Below are 21,389 nucleotides of genomic sequence, written 5' to 3' on the forward strand. Positions count from 1 at the left end.
AGCACAGGACTCCCAGCCAGATTTCTCAGGACAATTAAAATCAGCTCAGACTCTGGCTTGCTCTCTCTTGTGCAAACGCAAAGGTACGACAATGTGCATTGGGGGTCTTACTCCTTACCAAAACTCCTTGAGTTAGGTGTTAATGAATGGTGATGAAAGGGCATTGCTCTGAGCAGAGAGGCTGCACCTGTTCTGGGAAATAAAACACACCAAAGCCTCTCTGGTCTTGGGGGTGAGTGGCACAGCAGGACTCGCATCTAGCCAGATGTTTTTCCTTCAAAACAGGGCAGTCACATGTATCCCAGATGCCTGAGGGCAGTGATCCAGGCTGTGGCCAGCCATGACTGGGGAGAGCGCTAGTTGGCATGAGCCAAGTTTCTGTCGAGGACTATGTGAACATTTAAAGAGTACAAATGATCATTTGCTAGTGCTTGGACCAATGCCCTGTGCCTCCTTAGTTTGCAAGGAGAAGTGTAGCTCAAGGACCTACAGCAGCAGTGCCAGCAGACCAGGGAGCTCAGTGCTGAGAGGACCATGCAGTTGAGCTCTGTAGGATGCTCTGGAGTTCAGTCCTGGGGGGGCAGCACATCACCCAGGTGAAGCCTGTACGGATGCAGCAATTAGTGACACACTAGAAATCTGTAGGTGTTCAAACCTTCTTCTAAACTCATGACAAAAGCTCCCTGCAGTGCTCCTGGGGCTTTGACCAGATATCTAGCCACTCAGTTTGGAGCACCCACACAGGCTGGGTGTCAGCTCTAACCCCATCTCCCCTTGTGCTGTGTTTGTTCTGAGGGCTGGCAGTGCTTGTGGTGTGAGCCCAGTGCACCCCTAAGGCCTAGTGGCTGGGCTGAACATGCCCATGTGCTTAACGTACTGTGCTGCTTGGGAAACATTTTGGTTGGGTTCATTTTTGAGGAGAAACATATGGTTATTGTCAGCTATGGACCAAGGCTGTTTGAAGACTTTAAAAGGAAATGTTTTCTCCTTGACAGAGGATTGCTTTCATTCAATCAGACTTGATGATAATGGTTGTATGGCGCTGGAATATTTGAATCTAATATGCAAATCAAATTTACTTTTTTTTATACTCACTGGATTATACCCTCTGCTATACGCTTCAGTTCTGTTATGGGCAGACACATAGGACTGGTCTCTAAACAGTTTATTGCCTTCAGCATTTGTCTTACAAGTGAGGACTGATGAGGGTGGTGGAGCTGACAGCCCTGTAGCCTGGGGTGGATGTGCTCTGATTATCTGCAGAAATGATGCAGGCTTGGCCGTGTAAGCTTCCTGCACACATCACCTGCCTGTCATGAGCTTGTTTTGGAAGGACCACCTCTGGATATGAGAGTCAAGCCGTCCCACGTTAGAGGTATCATTCATTATGTCTTTGGCAAGTAAACTGTGACAGCCAACAAGTCTTCCCATTAGTGCTGTTCGTAATTATGACTTTTCCTACTGTGCACTGGAACAAGGCTAGCGCATTCATTTCACGTAATTCATCACTCTGACATCATCTTCTGCCTTTTCTGTTTGACAGACATCTGTGCAGTGCTTGAATCCCAAACTATCTATTGATGTCTGTTATATGGTCAGCTGGCTGGTTGTGTCCATCCAGGAAAAAGAGCAATTCCTGTGTCCAAACGTTCCTCCCAAAAGGCCAGGACATGGTCTGGCTCACACTGGCCTGGCAGTCAGAGACCTTAACTAACTGTGTTCAAATCCCACAGCAGTTACTTCCACCCTATGAATGCAGAAGGGCACAACTGTTTTGAATTTTCTCTATATTTATAAAAAGAAGATGATTCTTAATCAAGTAATGATGAGTGCTTTGTTTGATTAAGCCCCACATTTATCGGCAGCATTTTTGCAGCTCTTTGCTGCAGTGAGTGTTAAAGCTGGAGCACGGAACAAAGGAGATGGAAGAAGGCTGGGTTCAGGACTAGTTGCACAGCCGGCTTTTAATCCCCCTCCTGGCAGTCCATCTTTCATGGTGGCTTGTGTCCATCTGTGTGCATGTACCAGCACTAGCAGAAGCCAGTGTTTAACACCTCCTACTGAGTTCTACATCAAGGTGTCTTGGGGCAAGACTTCCATTAATAATTATTTCTAGGAGGAGTTTGTGATCTCAAGAGTTGGAGCCGGAGCTGGGAGTACAGCCCTGGTCAGCTTGTCACCCAGGGAAGGCAGATACCTGTATTTAGGTTGGATGGAAGGTTTCTGTCTCCAGAGAGCTGGAGTGCTTGTAAATCTCTGGCTGTTGATCTCTTTAGTGGAAGTGGGGAGATGCAGCTTGTCCCCTCTGTGGGTGACTGGCTTGCAGGGCAGTATCTCTGACTCTGCATGCTCAATACTGATGTGGACTTATTTCTCTAGGACTGTTTCTTCTGTTGGTTTTCCTGATAGTGCAATCAGGGTGTTCCTTGCTGGAAAAACCCTAATAAATACCAATAGAAGAACAAGAAAATAAATAAACGCAAAGCATGTCTGTAAGAGATGTTCTTATTGAAACAGCTGGAGGTATTGGTCTGAAGAAGCTCCATCAGAAACTGGACTTTTGTTTTTAGCCTGTCAAATTGAGAGGGAAAAGGAGTTTTAATATCAGGCTATACCATCACATTTTTGCAAAAATGCAATCATAATTAATTGTGTACAAGTGTGTCTCTAAAGCCCTGCCTAGATGGGAATGGATGTGGGGGTGAGAGTTTCCACACAGGAGGTTATCTTTTGTCTCTGCAGTTGGTTCTAGCACAGCCATGACTGGAGAAAAGCACTGATGGGAAACAGTCTTTGAATAGCTCGTTAAATCAAATGATTGATACAAGCATGGCTTAAGAATAAGTTCCACTGTAATTTTACAGAGTGGTTGTAATGGTATTTAAGAGAGAAATCTTAGGAACCCAAGAACATGGGGGAGGTTAGCTGTGCATCTATCATCTATTTTAGCTCTCTGTCATTTGCATCATTTAATTGAAATATGGAAAGATTAAAAGTCAAAGACTTCCCTTCGACAGAAAAAGCAGCAACCTTTATGGCTCGAATTTGGCCCAGGAGACTATTTTATCCCACCATCTCTCCCTTAAACCCTGCTGGTCTCTTTGATGGATGAGGTGCCCAGTATAATATCCTTTTACAATCACATGAGCCTGCTGGACTCTCCAACACAAGCTTTTTGTTCTTTGTGTTTAAAGGGAAAGGAGGAGCACTGGGGAAATATATGGTAATATGTTTCCTTCCTGTTTCTGAGCAGTAGCGGCTCTACACGGTGCTAATAAAGCAGTTTGATAAGAGTGTTCAGCCTGGGACAGCTGAGTTTGGTGTCTTTTCATTCTTGGTGGAGGCTGAGCGCTGTGCTCTGTGTAGCTCCGACAAGTCGAGTACTGCTCCACGAGGGCAGGTGGTGCAGCACAGATGGTCCGTCAGAGGCAGGTACCTCTGTATAGATCAGGGTTTTTGTGTTACAGGCGTGGCTGGAACATGCGTGCAGGGACAGTTCAAGGGAGGCCAGGCAGATTTTTTCAGCCGTCTTCTTTCCCCGTGGAGCATTTCAGTATTCAGTGTTTCTAAAGGGCTGTCCATTCGCATAACACATAGCTGATAACATCCCTGAGCTGAATATGTGTCACAGCCCTGTGTCTGCGTACAGTCCCACAGGGCTATCCCAGCTTCCTTTGCTGTGGACAGGCAGCAGATCCAGCTCTTTTCCTGGCCTGACACATCTCCAGGACATTGGGTCTCATGTCTGTTGTGCTGCTGCAGACCTGTGATTTCATGTCCCAGATAAGCCCTGAGGAGCAGTGCTGACCTCCCAAGCTAGGACAGCTGCTTAGTCTTCTGCATTTGACCTCTGGACTTAACTGAGTATGTCTGTACTGATGAACAAAACAGTGCCAAAGCCCAGGAGCTCCTGACACTGGAACACAATGGACCGTCCTGCTAAGTTGCAGAAACGATATTTGGTGTTGCATGGTCGTGACATGGCTTAGAAGTTAGCAAGGGCCACGCGCCATTTCCAGCAGGCATTTTGAATGGAGCCACTCTGTTCTGAATGCTAAGAGAGTTTAATGGCATGAAGGTTGTCAGATGATTGTACCATTTCCTTGCATCACAGCAACCACAGTTTACTTCTTCCAGGACGTGTAAGAATGGAGGCTAATGCTCCTTGTGTCTTTGTAAATAGTTCCAAAGATCAGATGATCTTTATTTTATCTACCACAAAATCTTCATGGTCTAAATGGAACACTGGAAGGACCACATGCATTTCCCTTCCTGTGTTTCCTTATCACTTCAGGCACCCTTTGCATGAAGGACAGGGTCTGCAGACGAGGCCAGGGTCATCCCTCCTACGCGTGGGTTCCTTTCCAGATCACAGCCTCCCTCTTCCTCTATGGCCAGGTGCTTGTTGCCTCCAGATAGCAGTGGATATTGTATATTTAGTCTCCGACCTTTCAGAAGAAGGTAAACCAAACAAAACATCCTCAGATGACATCAGATCCCCACTGAGGAAGAAGAATCCTTTCTGCCTCTGAAGATGGTCACTGGAAATGCAAAATCTGAGGACAGATATTGTCTTCATGCACAGCAAGCAGCACCAACCACTTCATTGCCTGCTTGGCCTGCAGGGAAGCAGGCAGGCTGGGTCTCAGACTCCCAAGGCCAGGAGAAGCCAGTCTGACCATTTGTCTCACCTCCGTCCTTTCAGTCCTGTGACGGGAGATTTACAGGGTGGTACAAGCTCCTTGAGGACTGGTGTAAGACTCTGCTTTGCAGACTGCTGTGATTCCCCTTGAAAGAGGCTGGGAAGCTGTTTACGCATGGTATTTCAGAGTTATAGCTCTTACTTTTTATTAAATGCCTGAGTTTGAATAATGTCACAGCCGTTTCATTCCTTTTATCAGCCAGTTGTATGGAGACTAGACTGATGATACGTTTTGAAATCAAGTTCTGTGAAACTTGCCTGCAAATCTTAGGTGCCTCCAAAGCTTGTATTGCTCTTGGGAAATTGCGCAGGCAGCTCTTTGCACAGACTGTTGTACAAGCACAAAGATGGCATTTCTTCTACATACTGCGTTTTCAGTTAGAGTGCGGCTCTTTCGTAACTTGCCTTACTTTGAACTCTATTTGTCTTAGACTTTCCATTGCCTGGGACATAAATGGAAGTGAATTATTTGCTCAGGGGTGAAGAATCATATCATAGAATGATAGACTGATTTGGGTTGGAAGGGACGTTAAAGGTCATCTAGTTCCAACCTCTCTACCATGGGCAGGGACACCTTCCACTAGACCAGGTTGCTCAAAGCCCCATCCAACCTGTCCTTGAACACTGCCAGGGAGGGGGCACCCACAGCTTCTCTGGGCAACCTGGTCCAGTGTCTTAACAGCCTTGTCATAAAAAAAATCTTCCTTATGTTCCTTAATAGCTTTCACGCAAGATATTTTTTAAATACAGATTTTTCAGATAGGTTCTTTATTTTTCACAGAGAAAAGTCTGAAGAAACTCAAAGATGGAAAGATCTGACTAAGCAAAATAGTGGGTCAATTCTCACCCTCCAGCGTAACAACCATTTTAACATGATAGTAGAGGTGTAAACAAGATGGTGATGTAATATATTTCTCCGTTGTACTTGATGAAGGTCCTGCTGAACTGGGAGAAAGGAAGGAGGTTTACCTGTGAGTAAATGAGAGATTATTCCACTGAAGCACTAACACTTTGATCTTCATTCAGTTATTTGTACTCCTACTGCACCTAGGAGTCATGGGCGTGAATCACAGCTCTCTCCTGCCAGGCTGAGGTCAGTTTTAATACTTTAATATCTGGTATATCTCCTATCAGCAGTCTGCATCTGGCAGTCAACAAGTTAACAACTATTTTTCTCCTCTAACTGTTATGATTCCATGCAGTTATTAGAGTGAAGGTAATTAAGGTTCAGATTTTAAGTAACATGGATGGTTATTGGAACTGCAATTAATAACATCTTGTAGCTATAACCCAAGCACATTGTGAGGTAGATTTTATCCTGTGCAGTTGCATTGATAGGGATTCATTTTCTTTTGGAAGACCGGTCACTCTTATTTGTGAGCTGAGCAAATTCTGCAGCATGTGTCTTTACAGGGATGGGCAGCCTCTCCGTTGGTGTGAACAGAGGTCATCCCAGCATGGGACAGAAATACTTTGAAGGACTGTATTTATGAATTTCTTTGCTGTTTACAGGGTCTCGTAAAACATCCCTGTCTATACCACCTCCTGGCAATGTGTTTGTGAAAGGTTTACTTGTTCAAAAGATGCTCACAGCCTCTTTGCGTTGGATTAATCCTTTTATCTGATGATAAGGTATCAGGGTTGGTGGGCTCAAGATATCCAGTAGAGGGAACAAATACTGCAATACAGAGCATTATATTCCACTTGAAAGAAGTGGCAACTTAAACTGAGTGCATGCAGATAAAGGATCTGCACTGGGTTCAAGTTACTAGCAGCAAAGGTATGTGTTAAAGTCTTATTTTTTTTTTTTAACAGTCCCAGAAAGGGAGCCTAAAAATATAGGTGCTACAGCATGAAGTGAGTTCCTTGGATGTGAGTTAGCAATCTGCATTTCCTAGGGAATATGTAATAAGAAACACTTTTAAACACATGGCAGATTAAGATGTGTCTCCATTTACACTTTTTAACTGGTTGAATTCAGTTATTTTGAAAAGTGAGGTAGGAGAGATGGCAGTTGATGGGCCTTGCTACCCAAACAGGCAGAAACTGGACCATGCTTGGCAAAGGCCACTAGAAACAGAGCATTGCTAACCTTCCCAGAATGATTGCCCTGGGGCTTGGCTGGGGTGGCAACGTGGTCAAGATTTTCCAGTGAATCAAGTATTACGAGTAGCTGGGATGTGTCAGAGACCTGCAGTTCTGTTAGAAAGGTCTCAAGAGTATCCCAAGCAGTCCTGGAATAATTTCTGCACTAATTGGTGGGTAGGATTTGATTCAGGATCATTTAGCCCCGTTAACATTGGAATAAATGAGGTAAGCCTTTTGCCCAGCAATGTACTATACCGACATATATTTACAACTTGCATACTTGCAGCTCAGTCTTGTGAATCCTTACTTGCATTAATGCAGGTATTTAACTGAAGTGGTTAAACTGAGAGATTAGTCACCCTATCTGTGTATTTGATGGAGGGATGAATTAGCCACCTCCTATCGCATTAAAGTGCCTTTAACTAGGTGGTGTGAATCCAGGTATCATTTGAGATAAGGACATTCGTATAAAAGAATCTTAATTACACGTGTGAAGGGTGGAAAAGAGCAGACCAGTGTGCATGAAATACCATCCTTGCTGAGCGTTTCATGAAGCCTAATAGAAACAAACATTTAGTTTTAAAAACCTTGTCTTGTCTGAAAAAAAGTAATTATTAAGTACTGGAAAGCTGCCACGAGCATCCAGCACTGCGTATTCCCACAGTTCTTTCCAGCGCTCCCAGAGTGCGCTGGTGGAAGTAGCTGCAGGGCAACTTACATAAGATCGTAGGGTAGGTGCTCAGTAACATCCTCTCTGGGCTAAAACAAAACCCTGGCATTGTTTTCCATGGTGTGTATCTGCTTTTATGTGGCGTCAGGAAAGTAACTATAATTTGCTGTTCCATAGAACTGGCAGTTACTCGCAGTAGCAATTGTAGTAACACTTGAGCTCGCAGTCTTTACTGCTCCCTCAGGATACGCGTGGAAGCAAGATGATGCATGCTACGTGGTTTTCTACCAGAAAAAAAAATACATAAACCATGCAAAGAACTTTTCACAGTCTACAAGCCAAAAAATTTAAGGCTGATGCTGTGTGTTAGAGGGGTTCTGCCAGTTAAAAATACTTCTTTAAAAAAACAGGGGAGGTTTAATACTCTCATAATTCAAAAACATCTATAGGGTTTCTCCTCAAACTTTCCACTGTGCTCAGGAAGTTTCAGCCCCAAAGGAGGATGTCTCACAGGTTATGACCATATGAATAGAAGGATTTATACTGAAAACAGTTTTGCCACTTTGTTCATAGTTCCTTGGATTTCAAGTTTGTTAGTGTAGCCTGGCTTCTTGTATAAGTCAAGTCCTGAACAACAGGAGCCAATGGTCCCCACAAGAAGTTCTGGATCTCGAACTAAATTGTATTTTTGTTCAGTAAATATTAATCTGCATTCACTTGTACTTAACTGAAGGGCATTTAGCACTGTAGCTACTTTATGCGGTTTTGTTCATTCCTAGTCTTTATTCCAATGCTATTGATAACCTTTCTTTGTGAAGGGTTTCCAGTTTGGGCATCTCATGGAAACCTGGGAATTGCCACACTAAGTCAACCATGTGACCAGACAAAGTCACTGGCTTTTATGGCAGAGGTTGCCAACTGCTTTCTGATGACATTCCTCAACCCATGTTATTAAGGCACCGCTATCTTTTTGGGAAAAAAATTCTAGCCCCTTGTCTAGTTCTCTGCTGTTTGATTAAAAAGAGGAAAAGCTGATGAACTGATAAAGAACCAGCATGCACTGTCGGATAAGTAGCACTTAGATGAAAACAAAATATTTTTTTACAGAGCATAGTTTTACTGCTGTAATTACAAACATTTTTAATTAGACAAGGAGAGCGGACGGGAAGCATCTCCTGGCTGAGCCTGCCAGCAGACACTGAAGCAAACCATGGGAGACCATCCAGTGATATGCTGGTTTTGGTTTTTCTTTGAATTCGTTTTTTTCTGGATCACTTTTCTGATGCCTTACAGGTCACCAGTGGTCTGTGGACTGCAGAATGGGTGATGTTGCTTCAGAGATGGGCACAGGAAGTCCCCTAAATGTCCATCTTGGTCAGTAGTCTCAGAGGAGAAATTATATTCCTGACTCTTGGAATATAATGGTTGGATTGTATCAGGCTAGTTGTTGGCTCAGATGCTGAAGCATGAGGCTTCTTACTCTTTATTCAAATATTTGGACAGTGCAGCATAGCTGTGTGTGTTCTTACTTTTGCTGGTACCTTCCTTTCCTGCCTGGGCTCCTGCTGCCCTGCCGTCCGTCTCCTGTCCCTGGTGGAGGTCAGCATGGCTTCCCCTCAGCTCCAGAGTGTTTCAGGGCCTCTGGCCCTTTACTCCATCCCTTTCTTCTTAGTATATCTTGGATATCCTTGCCCTGGCTATCATTTAAGTGTCTCTCAGTGATACATAATACTCACCCAGCCACTGCCTTCGGGTATGTAACAGCGAAGACCTCCAAGGGCCTCTTTCACTGATACTCCTTGTATACCTTTTGCTGAAATCTAAGGGAGTGTCTTTGGCCCCAAGTTTTACAGAATCGGTTGCTGTGACTCAGCTGATTCCTGGTAACTTGCAGGGCTGCAACCCCTGGTTATGTGTTGGCATCCCGAGCGCAGAGACTCTCCTCCCTTGCTGGTGAGCAATTCTTGGTGTGAGCAATACCTTGGCTCTGGATCAGCCACACTCAAACACACAATGCTCACTGCTCTGTCAGCATCCTCCTGGGAGCCACATATTGTGTCACATATTTTCCTGAAAAATAGATAAGATGCACAAAAGACTTTTTGCCAAGCTCTATAGCCTAAATAAGTCAAGGACAACAGTTCTGTACTATGAAAGTAATTTAAAATATTAAAGTCTTTCTTGCAGTGTTAAATGTTTGATTAAAATAACTGAATATGATGAGAAAAAATAAGAATTCTGTCAAAATCTGAAATTTAGCATTACTCTGCTTTGATCCAAAGTGGAGTGGATATACTTAGAGCATTGCATAAAATTACACTCTGTAACACAACTCTCCTCTGAAGACACCAACATTATTCTCTATAGTGCCTAAGAAATCCATACATGAGTGGGCTGGTTTGCAAAGTACCAATGCAAGTATGTGACAGATGATACAGTCCAAACAGGGAATAGGGAAGAACAGAAGAATCAGTCTGACTTCCTTATTAACCTTATTCTCCTTTTTGTGCCATTCTTTGTATTGTGTCTTCCTCTTCACTGATAAAGGGCCAAAGCCCCAAATTCAGACATCCTTGTGTGCTGCAAAAAAAAGGAAACCCCAAACTGACTCTCAGACTCTCCTGCTGTAGCCTTCCTAGACTGGCAGCTTCTCTCAGGTGCTGTCAGTCCCTGCTTGGCACCCTGGTAGTTATTACAGTTTTTTTTCTCCCCTGCCTGCTGCCATTTCTGGAACTGAATGGTCAAATTCTGACCATGCTCAGCATGTAAATAAAGGGAAAGTTGCTTTATTCGGCACTATTGAACTCACTCCATATGTGAGTGCCAAGTCAGATTTCTGTTCCTGCAGCAACCTTGCTGACAGCAGATACCCGTGCTTCTAGCAATAGCACCTGGAGGTGACATCAACAGTTGGATCCAGACCCGTCTCAATTCCCTAAAATACACTACTGCTGCTCAGGTGTATAAAGTTACTGTCATAGTCTCTGGGCCTGGTGGAGATTAGATGCAGCTGGACTGCTAGAGAGGTCCTACAGCTCCGGCTGGCAGAAGGTCCCATGAGGGGTGTAGCTGAGCATACTGGAATTTGGACAAGCCTCAGCTCGAGTCTCATCCTCCTAAAGATGCTTTATCTTGTGAAAACGCAGAACTCGACTGACTTCGGGAGCAGGCAGAAATCTACCAGATGAAAGTAACTCTTCGTATCTGCAGGTATCTCTTACAAGGCTTTCTTCCTTTTGATCCATTTTTCTTTCCAAATAGAACATGTAGGGAGCAGACTGGTGCACGCGATGCTTTCCACTGTGCCCTTTAGAGACCAAAAGCCACATCAAGCAGGAGATTTATGAGTTGTTGGCAATAGATGCTTCATATTCTGTTATTACATTTAAGATGATGAAAGAAGAACAACTGACTTTCATGGCTATGAAAGCAGGAGGAAAACTGCCTGTGGATAGATCAAGCACATGCATCATTGGATAGAAATTAAGGTGTTTGTAGCTTCAAATCCTGATTTGAAAGGTTCAAGATAGAAGAAAAATATCTGAGTAAAAGATGTGAAGCAGTTCGTAAGATTTTAACTCAGATACACTCAGGAGAATAAATCCAAAGGTAACATTATGATTCATTATCTATCCCTAATCAGGCTCTTAAATTTAAGTAGACAGAATCTCCCCTGGAGGCTTTCAAAGGCACCCACCTTTCACTGTTGACAATACAGGGAGTTTAGGAACATAGCTTATTTAAAGAGGACTTCTTCATTAGGTACCTACAGGACATGCATGGGTTGAGTATCCAGATTAGCTGAACTGGATCTTTTAATAAGATTATTGCATTTCTGGACAGGCAGAAATAGGAGAAAGCAGGGGAAGGTGCTCTGCAGCCCTGTGCAAGAGGGGGAGAGGTTGGTAGGGAGCAGTGCTTGTGTTCATCTCTGCCCTGTGGAGGGTCTCAGTTGGAGGTGCAGCAGGTACCTTCATCTCCTAAAGCCTCTCACATCACAGAGCCATGTACCTGCAGGAGATTTCACTGGGACGAACAGTGAGACTGAGCTAATTTTTGTTTCATGGGCTTTGTTTCTGGACTGGAAATGCTTCCACTTCTGTAGTCGCTTCTCTGATTGCAGCTGCGTGAGAAAAGGATGATCATCTCCTTTTCCGTGGAGGACAAACAGGATAAAAGGTTGTCTGTGTTTATATTCTTATTGCACAACCTTGCTGTAGTTAGCTGCTGTCAGAAGATGCAGTAAAGGGCAAAGCATCTGGGCTGCCTCAGGAGTAGTCTTGGCAGAGTGCTCTAAAAATTTGTATGAGTTGTGTCAGGCATCCCAGCTTGTACCATTTCCCACCAGCCAAAAAATCACCAGCAGAAGAGACAGATTTCTTCTTCAGGCAGCGTCTGAAGGGAGGAGCAGGTGAGGAGGACCCTGGTGCAGGCTGTGGGCTTGGGGAGGTGTAGGTGGCTTTGGTTATGGTAGGGCTATTTTCCGAAACAGTCTCACTTGATTTCCGCGTGGTGCTTGGAAGTGGACATACTGCAACTGGAATGAGTCACTTCCTTGTTATCGGTGGTTTGGAACCACCACGCACGGAAAACATGCCTGCAGCAGGCTGAGTAACTCCCTCTTCCTCCTGGGTTTTGCATTCAGTTTCAGGATTGAAGACTGTATAAATGCTGGGTGCAAAAATTCCCTTTTTAAAATGGCTGAAGGAGATGGAAAGCTGAGGTCTTGACCACGTGTGTTTGTTAAGCCTCTGCTCTGTTTTTTTTTCTGTGAGAGTGAAGATTTTGCACGGCAGCCTGTTGATCAAATCCCAGCTTTCAGACTTATGTTCTGTTGCACGAAGTCCCTTCACGTCTCCCACTGTTTCCTGGGACACTTTACACATTCTGTGTAAACTGTATTATACTTTTACTCTAAATATGATACAGGATGCCCAAAGATATAATATGGTTTTGCAGCCAAGGCAAGGACTTGATGTCCAGTGCACTCAGACTTTTACGTGGGAATGCCCAGGCCATCTAGCTGCTCATGGAGACATTTGAGAGCTGTAGGATCTGATGGTCTCCTGACAAGTGATTACACCGATATCTGACCAAAAAACTCCCCTGTCAATGAAGGGGGAATGCCTGGTGGCAGGGCAGGAATTGAAGGTAGGCTTGGGATGTCTGACATGTCACACGTGATCACGAGAAGAGGCAAAACCTCTTTCCATGCAATGCAAATGGGGTTTTAGTCACTTGAAAAGGGCACATCCAGCACTGAGCTAGATGGGGGCACAGGCAGCTGGAAAAGGTTTCAACTTGCTCCTTGGCCATGTCTGAGACCCTTGGGACAGAGCCAAGGGGGTAAGCTGTGCCTCAATTTACTTTTGTTAATCAGATTAACATCTTCCACTCCCATGTTTCTAGCTACACAGTGGTGTTACTGTTGTCACCAGGTGTAGAGTCTTCTTACTTATGGGACTTTTCCTTGCTCTGTGATTATATTGTGATATTTTGTGGTCTGATGCAGCCAAAATCCATTATTTTAATAGATATGGTTGACTGACTGCTTAGTGAATTTAGGTTTTACAGCACATAAAACACTTTAATTCTGCAGTCTGAGTGCCATATACCTTACATATGTGCTAAGGAATTGCTTTCTTGTAATAGTTCAGAAACATGAATGATCCCATTTCTGGCTGGATGCTGTGCATTTTCAAGTCTCAAACAAAGAGCTGCTACCTCTAAAAACCTGCAGTAGTTTATATTGGGTGTTTACTCACAGTAGGATTTTTTCTTTTGTTTAAGAAGTATGTTGAACATCAACAGCTCCTGGCCCCAACCTGCCTGGATAAAAGGCTTGGTTGTAATTTTAAATGGTAAGGGAGTCATGTTTTGTTCAAATTGCACTCTGCTTCAAGCATTCACAGGAGGATTTGCTGAAGGTCCTGCAGATCTGCTTTAATCATACGAAGCTTTCAGAATAAACCTTATGGTCTGGAAATGCACAAGTGAATATATAGCAGAGGAGTGGAGAATGACAACCCCCTTGTCTGTATGTTTTTCAGACTGAGCTTTCATTGATCTCTCCTCCAGTTGACTGATGTGTATATACAGTGAAGATGGAGGTCATGGGATAATTGGGTCCTGGGAGTGGAAGTCTTTAAGCATGTTTAGGACTGAGCAAGTATCAGGAAACACCAAATGATCAAATTAGCAAAGAGAAGGGATGATTTGAGTGCAAGGCTAAAATATAGGGAGCCTGAGTTTGTTTCCTTTCTTTGGCACAGACTCCCTCTGTGAGATTGGACAAGTCATTTTGATATTTAAACACTTTCAAAACTCCGGCCCTGAGCCAATTCTCCATCTGTAAAATTTGGGGGCTACAGTCAAATGTTTTGATTAGAAGAATAATACATGTGCTTAAATTGAAACACTCAGCAGCATATTGGAAAATAATTCCTCAGAAACAGCAATATTCCTCTGCAAAATAATCTCTTATGGCAATTGGCTGAACCTCCGGGACTGAGGTGTTTAAAACTAGATGATCAATATAGTAGAAAACACAGCAAATTGTCTTGATTAACAGAGGCGAGGTATCGGCTGGCCTTTTCCATCTCTTAGCACTGTAATTCAGAATTTTACTGCGGGTAGGCACAGTAACTCTTTCTTTTCATCAGCCTTCAGTTCTCAGGCCACACAAGAGAGCGCTTGTATGAAAACCCCAGCAGAAGGAGTCTCCACCAAGCACAAATAAGGACACTGTCAGCAGCACCAGCATGTGCTTTTTCATGCTGTCCTGCCGGCTGCTGGTACCCAAACGTGATGGGTCTGCTCTGATAATGAGAGCACACTCCAGCTTTGATTTTCCTTTGCCCCCCTTCCTGCAGCGGGGAAGCTGGCAGGCAGTGACTGTGAGGTTTTGTTGTGGGATTGATGCCATTAATTCATTGCAAATGGGTAAGGCAGGTCTTGGGTTGGGAACTGGTATCAATTATTGCTAGCATGGTGTTGATTCAGACAGACGAGCAGTGGGAGCTGGTAGCTGGGACTGCTTATAGTCATGGAGAGATTATATAAAGACTTGAAAGCCTGTAACGGCAGAGGAATGAATCTACTGATCCAAGAGCTCCCTTGCAGGTTTATAACCCAGAACCTCCTTCTGCAGGTGCCTTCATGGAGTGTCACAGTGACGGTGACACTTTGCTCTCCAGATCGAGTCCTGGCTCACGTGGAGTCCATGCGGTGATGCCTGAGCTGGATCCTGGGGTGGGTGGCAGAGCATGGCTTGGCATCCTGAAAGTTACACCTCTGCCTACGCTGCTCAGCTGCCCAGCCCAAGTTAGAGAATTTTGTCATTTGGATAAATTCCCACATCTCAATGCTGATTGCTACCCCCTGAGAGACCGAAGATCCCCAGAGGTCCCCAGAACAACTCATCATCTCTCTTCCCGATGATCCCGGCTCATTTCTCATGTACTTTTTAAGGTGCAGGGCTCCTGATTATCAGGCTTGTTAACGCTTTGATTGAAGGCCCTGTTTCTTCCTCTCTTGTCCACGTGTATTGCTTGTTCTGCTGACTGAGTTGCTTTAACTTCTCCATTTGATTGAACGGAGCAGGCCAAGTGCCAGCCCTTCGCTGCCAGGATTTCTGTGCTCAATGCTGAGATAAGACTAAAATCCCAGGTACATTTTTTTCTGGTGTTTTTAATCATAAATAACTTTTCTCGACACCTTGCTTCGGCTCATGCCGTGCTTTGTGTCAGATGCACTCCTCTCCGGAGAATTTAAGGAGGGTATTTCAAAGGAACCAGATGTTTAATCTTTCTTGTGGAGTTGGCTGCCACACAGAAGCTAACTGGAAATGGTAAGGTGTTTTGCACTTGAGAAAGCCTTTCCATTTTACTGTCTTTGTAAATCAAGCTATCTATCTAAGCTGTGTATTGGTTTAGCATCCTATAAACTAGAAAAATAACAGACTTGCTGTGTGCCGTCACTCTATTTACTCTTTGCCAAGACAGGCCCTTCCTGGCAAAATGTCCTCAAGATGTTTATGGAGCCCACAGAGAAAAATGGTCCCTCGAAACGGAACAGTCTTAGGTTCATGTGCCGTAGACATCCTGTGTTGCACTAAGTTGCTTCCAGAGTTTTAAAGGGGTTTAGTTGCTGAAATGAAGATAAGCACCTCTTAGGATTTTTGAAAGTACCAAAGTGCACGCTAACCACAGACATTAAGCACATGCCTGCTTTTGGAAATCTCTCTTCATAGCCACCTGTGTTTTTAGGCACCAAACGCCTACTTGGTAGTCTTCCTCAGCCATCCCAAAGGGATAACAGCATTACCCTCCCCATTAAGGTGCTATGACAATACATAGTCTCTATGAATGCTTCCCTCTGAATAATTCTCCATCTCCTCTCTTCCTTGGGATGCCGTTGACCAGTTGCTGACTGATTTAGCGATGTTTTGCTTTACCCCGACTCCTCTCCCGTTTCTGTAGGTAGCATTCATAGCGGTGGTGGCATAGATGCTGAGGTGGGAAATCCATAGTTCTATTCCCTGGCTGTGTTTAGGGAAAGATGGTGTTTCTTTCCCCCCCATTTGGCTCAAATGTTTAAGTGGCTGGTGGTGTCACCTTTTCAAAGAAAGATGCATGTCTACCCAGCCCGTGTTCTGCCTCAGAGATGGCCATGAATACTGGGAGATGTTTATGAAGAGTCAGTCTGAAACATGAAAGACTAGCCCAAATATGCTAAAAAATTGTTTCTGTGTTCCTTTTGCTTCATTTTCTTCATTGGAGGCATGTCAACAGGTTACTGGCATGCAGTTTGGATGAGAAGTGTGTAAGGGAAAACTGACTTATGTCTTTTAAGTGCCTTTCAGGTTCTCAGCCTGAGGTGCAACAAAAAGGACCTTTATTTTTGGAGGGTGCTGAGCCCTATGCCCTCTGAATACCGTGTTCCTTTGGCTGCTTCAAATTAGGCACTCAGAACTGCAGTTCTCCCTGACAGTGTGGTTTGCAGGATAATCTCCGTTCTACCCACCTCCTCCACAGACTTTCTGATATTTCTCTGTCACAGGTATCCCCCTTGCTTCTGTCTAGTTCCTAACAGGGGATGTGTTTCTTTTGCTGCCTTCCCATCAGAGGACAGTTGCCAATTCAGGTTTCACTAGAAACTGCTCTGCCAGCTCTTTGATATTCAGAAACTGTGGGGTTTTTATGTCTGTTTCCTGACCTAGCATGACTCTACTAATAATGCGAGAACTTCAGTGCTGATATCTTGGCAGCCTAATATAGGGGGTCAGTCAGTAAATATAGTTACAATTTTCTTTGCCTCAGCAAAGACAGTAAGTCGAATACAATGTAAACAAGGTGGTTGGATCGCTTCCCCCACCAGTAATATTTGTAGTTATGCAAGCAAATTTAACAGGCGTGATTAAATCTCATGCTCCAGCTTGGCAGCTGATTAGCTGCAGGAGGCAGGCAGGAATTTCCTTTCTGTTCCAGGGCTGCACTCTTTCCAAGCCCTCCTTCATGCCTGTGCCAAGGATCTCAAAGTGCTTTGCATTTTTAATTACGTTTCTTCATGCCCCTCTGAAGAGTGGAGATGAGAGATAGCACGATCGGGAACGGAGCAGTGGGGAAACTGAGGCACCAGGAGGTAGCAACTTGCTTGGGATAAGAGAGGCAGTTGCCATTAGGCTTGGAGAGAGGAGAGCTGAGCATCCCAGAAATCTTCTTTTGGGGTTTCTGTGGGCCTAATGAACTTGTGCGTAGTTCTTGGCAGTCTGTGTCTTTAACACACTAAAGTCTTGATTGTCTGCAGGGACAAAATGGTGCTTTATGTATATATTAGTATACAGACACTGACGGGGAAAATATACCTTTCTCCTCTGGAAATTTTAATTTCTTTATTTTGTCTTTCATCACTCTGTTCTTGTAATTTCTGAGCAGAATGGCCTCTATATGTGTTTTTTCTCTTTGTATGGAAAAGCACTTTGCTCTGAAATAGCCTCAGGTGTTGGCCATGGCTGAGGCAGTGAGCCGGTTCAGCTCCGTAAATGACATGCTGCTTTGTCCCTGCAGGGCAAATTAGTGAATTTACTGTGTGGATTCACCTTCAGTGGGTGTACACTAAAGTAGCTACACAGACTTTGATTTCTTTACCTGGATGTGCAGCTGAAGAGCTGGCCTTGCAACATCAAGGAGGAGAAAATACTCTTCTTACTAAGGCATGCTTTGGTCCAAAGGAGAGACCATAGGTGTCCTGACAAAACTGTCATATATTAACCTACCTCACCTGTGTATTGCTAACGCTGTGGCTGACAAATCACAGAGAGAAGCAGGGATTAGCTGAGTCTTCACCCTCCTTCTCAGGATGGTGGGAATGGAGAATGGGCCTTTCTCAGCTTAGTTAAAGCCCAAAGTCCAATGGGGAACAGTATATTTTAGATCTCAGTGTGTGGGGAGGGTTTCTTACAGGTGGGGTTTCTTACTCCTGGGGTGGATGGTTTAAGCTTTATGGTTTCACATGAACAGCATTCTCCAGAGGCTGGTTTTGTGAATTCAGAGTGGATAGAAACTTCTGATGTGCAGTCTTGAGCCAGCAACTTGATGGCTGGAGAGAGGCAGCGATTCAGGCGTACCTGATAGTCCTCATTGATATTTGATAATGCCCAGCCCGCTATCATGGTAAGAACAGAGATATCTAGCCGGAGTATTATGAAGTTTAGGACTGAGGCCAAAGCCTGGCTTACGAAGAATTTCACTTTCTAAGATGGTGTCTGAATAAGCTTTCTGAATCTGACCCTTAGTGTAATCTCAAATCTTAATTGTAAATAAATAATATCTTAATCACTTTATAGTTTCCAGTGTTCTCGCATTGAATGTCTCTGTGCTGGCATTTGGAGAGCATTCATCATAGTCATAAATGAGTGGCTGTTTGGTCTGCACGTGGTATAATTAAGTATCAACTGAGCCCATAGCATAATGTCATATTTCTCATTCTGACCAGCTGAAATAACTCACTCTAACAACTGTGCTCTTCTTACTCCTCTCTTTCAGTTCCCAAGAAGCTTCTGCATGAAACCCAGCCAAGACCAACTAATTACCAAGGATTTCAGAAGCCACATTTTCCACTGCGGCCAAGAGCATTTGATCCCAATGTTATAGGGGACGGCGTGTTCCTTTCTGATGTCTCTCCTTCCAACATAGGGCGTGCTCTCCCAGGTAGCTATGAGTATTGCGATGTTGGCTCAAACCTAACTGTGTTGTGGTAACTGTTCCCTTCTATCTCCCTTTATTTGGGTTTCTATATTGTTCCCAAACCCCATCCATGTCACAGTCAGGAGAAGCTTCAAGGCATGACCAGCGACGGATTAAAGTGAACTGTGAAACTCACACCGGGTTTCTTGAAATAGCAGTCATGGCCATGCATGTCAAAACTCATCACGGAAATGCTTTGCAGACCCGTCTAATACAGTGGCAAAGAAAAAAACAGGGCAGAGACCGTAGATCTGCCTCACAGGGGACAGAGAAGTTTTCATCTGAGCTTTGAAATATGATGCTATTTTCATAAAATGCAAAGTCAAGAGGTATGAATGAAGTCAAATCTTAGCTATCTATAGGGATAGGTGAGTAGGAGGAAGGGATGGTACCTGGATAAAGGAAAAGCACAGATGAGCACGTATTGGGTTTGTTGGTGGTTTTGCCTTCTGTTTCCCAGCACGCAGGAGATGGTATAGGACATTACTTCTGAAATTCCTAGCCTGTGCTCCCAGAGGTTCAGCTCTAGTGAGAGTATGGGCAGAGCTACCTTGTCTCTGTCTACACTCCTGGCAAAGTTAATCCACAGCTTGGATAATCAACCCATAGATAATGAAGAGTTGGCAATAACAGATTTGTCAGTTTAGAGGCCTTACTGAAAAATTGTCAAGGAAAAGAATTTTGAGTCAGCCCGAAATAAATTTTATGATCCTGGTGATTCTTTTAAGCAAGAAAAAAAAATAATCCTGAACTCATTTTCATTCATCTAAACATTTCATTTCTACAAATGACAACTTTTGTTTAGTTTTCACATTGTTTATTCATTCTTTTTTAAAATATGCACTGCTTTTCAAACAAAGATGTCATTTTGAAATGAAAAGCTAAAAGAATGTTTCGAAAGTAGCAAAAGGAAATATTTGGACCTTTCTGTAATCTCCTGTTCTATTTCTTTTATTAAAACTATTTGCTAAAGACAGCCTGGCATCATGTGTAAGCTCTCCTATGCTTAAACTGTATTGTTGGGCAAATTTATTACTAGCTCAAATAGTTTTCCTCAACTTTGGCGTAAAGTCACAGGGAAACCACTCAGGTGACTGGGAACAGCTAAGAAAGGGTGGTGAAGAGAAAACCAGTAGTAGGTGAGCTGATTAGGCATAGACAAGGTCTTCAAAGCTAGCAAGGAGGAAAGGAGATGTCTTTTAGTATGATCCTGGAATGAATGGCAGACCAGGGAACCGCATAGCGCCACAACACATGGCCCTTGTGAAATTGTGTTTGTTTGTTTGTTTTTTCCCTCCTGCATAACTCCAGTCATTTTCTGTCTTCCCTGTCTGTGCTTGTACAGTCCTGCACATGACAAAACCAGTTCTGTGGTTTTGTGGTGCTCTTTGCCAGAGTATAGTGTATGCAGATGAGTATTCATTTAAAAACTTGTTTTATTGCATCTGTTCTTTGGACAAGTTAGAAGTAAAAAAAAAAAAATTCTTCTTACATCTCATGTGAGAGGAGTTATGCCTTACTCTGTCTCTTAAATACACCATTATTGCAGAGCATGGTTTAAAAGGGATCACAGAATCATAGAATTGTTTTGGTTGGAGAGGACCTTTAAGATCATCAAGTCCAAGGGTTAACCCAGCACTGCCAAGTCCACCACTAAACCATGTCCCTAAGCACCACATCTACACGGCTTTTAAATACCTTGAGCAGTGGTGACTCCACCACTTCCCTGGGCAGCCTGTTCCACTGATTGATAACCCTTGTGGTGAAGAAAATTTTCCTGATATCCAATCTAAACCTCCCCTGGCACAACTTGAGGCTGTTTCCTCTTGTCCTATCATTTGTTACTTGGAAGAAGAGACCAACACCCACCTTGCTACAGCCTCCTTTCAGGTAGTTGTAGACAACAACAAGGTCTCCTCTCAGCCTCTTTTTCTCCAGACTAAACAACCCCAGTTCCCTCAGCTGCTCCTCATCAGACTTGTGCTTCAGACCCTTCACCAGCTTCGTTGCCCTTCTCTGGACTCGCTCCAGCACCTCAATGTCTTTCTTGTAGTGAGGGGCCCAAAACTGAACACAGGATTCGAGGTGCGGCCTCACCAGTGCCGAGTACAGGGGGACGATCACTGCCCTAGTCCTGCTGGCCACACTATTGCTGATACAATGCCCCATACCCAACAGAAGTGATGTCCATCTGAGCCTTTCCTGGCTGATAGCACATGCACATGGAAGTTCCCACTGCAAGTGTAATTTAAACTTCAGTCCTTGTGAGATGCCATGAATGTATCGACAGTGAGAGGCAGGTGGGGTGTCACTAATCCAGAACTGGACATGTGAGAGAGCATGGTGCAGAGGCCCCAATTCATATCCTACCAGCTCTGTGCAGCTGCAGTCCAGCCACATTAACTGAACTTTAATGCAAAGTTGTAGAAAACTCTCAAAGACCTAGCAGGAACCTGCAACCACCTAACTCAGCAGTCCTCTTTACGATGAGATATGCGGTTAAGAAATATATATGAGAGTATATTCTCATGGTTCCCTTCCTTTTCATTGATTGTAAAGGGATTTTAGATTAACTAGTTCAGAGCCAGACTCAGTATGCAGACATCTTGGGCAGGATTCAGTTACCCCCATATAAATGTGTCATTTGAGATGACCTGGGGTGGCTTCTTCACCTGGCTTCTAG

The 21,389-nt window shown here is 44.0% G+C and overlaps 1 protein-coding gene across 1 annotated transcript in view; it reads left to right on the forward strand.

Moving 5' to 3' along the window:
- EVA1A (eva-1 homolog A, regulator of programmed cell death) overlaps nucleotides 1–21,389 on the forward strand; it is a 218,113-nt gene that overhangs the window by 185,197 nt on the left and 11,527 nt on the right. The window contains exon 6 of the mRNA XM_068410978.1: nucleotides 18,506–18,670. Within this exon, the coding sequence (XP_068267079.1) occupies nucleotides 18,506–18,670 (165 nt within the window). The remainder of the gene's footprint in view (nucleotides 1–18,505; nucleotides 18,671–21,389) is intronic.

This window comes from Nyctibius grandis, chromosome 1 (genome assembly GCF_013368605.1).
Source record: "Nyctibius grandis isolate bNycGra1 chromosome 1, bNycGra1.pri, whole genome shotgun sequence".
NCBI lineage: Eukaryota > Metazoa > Chordata > Aves > Nyctibiiformes > Nyctibiidae > Nyctibius > Nyctibius grandis.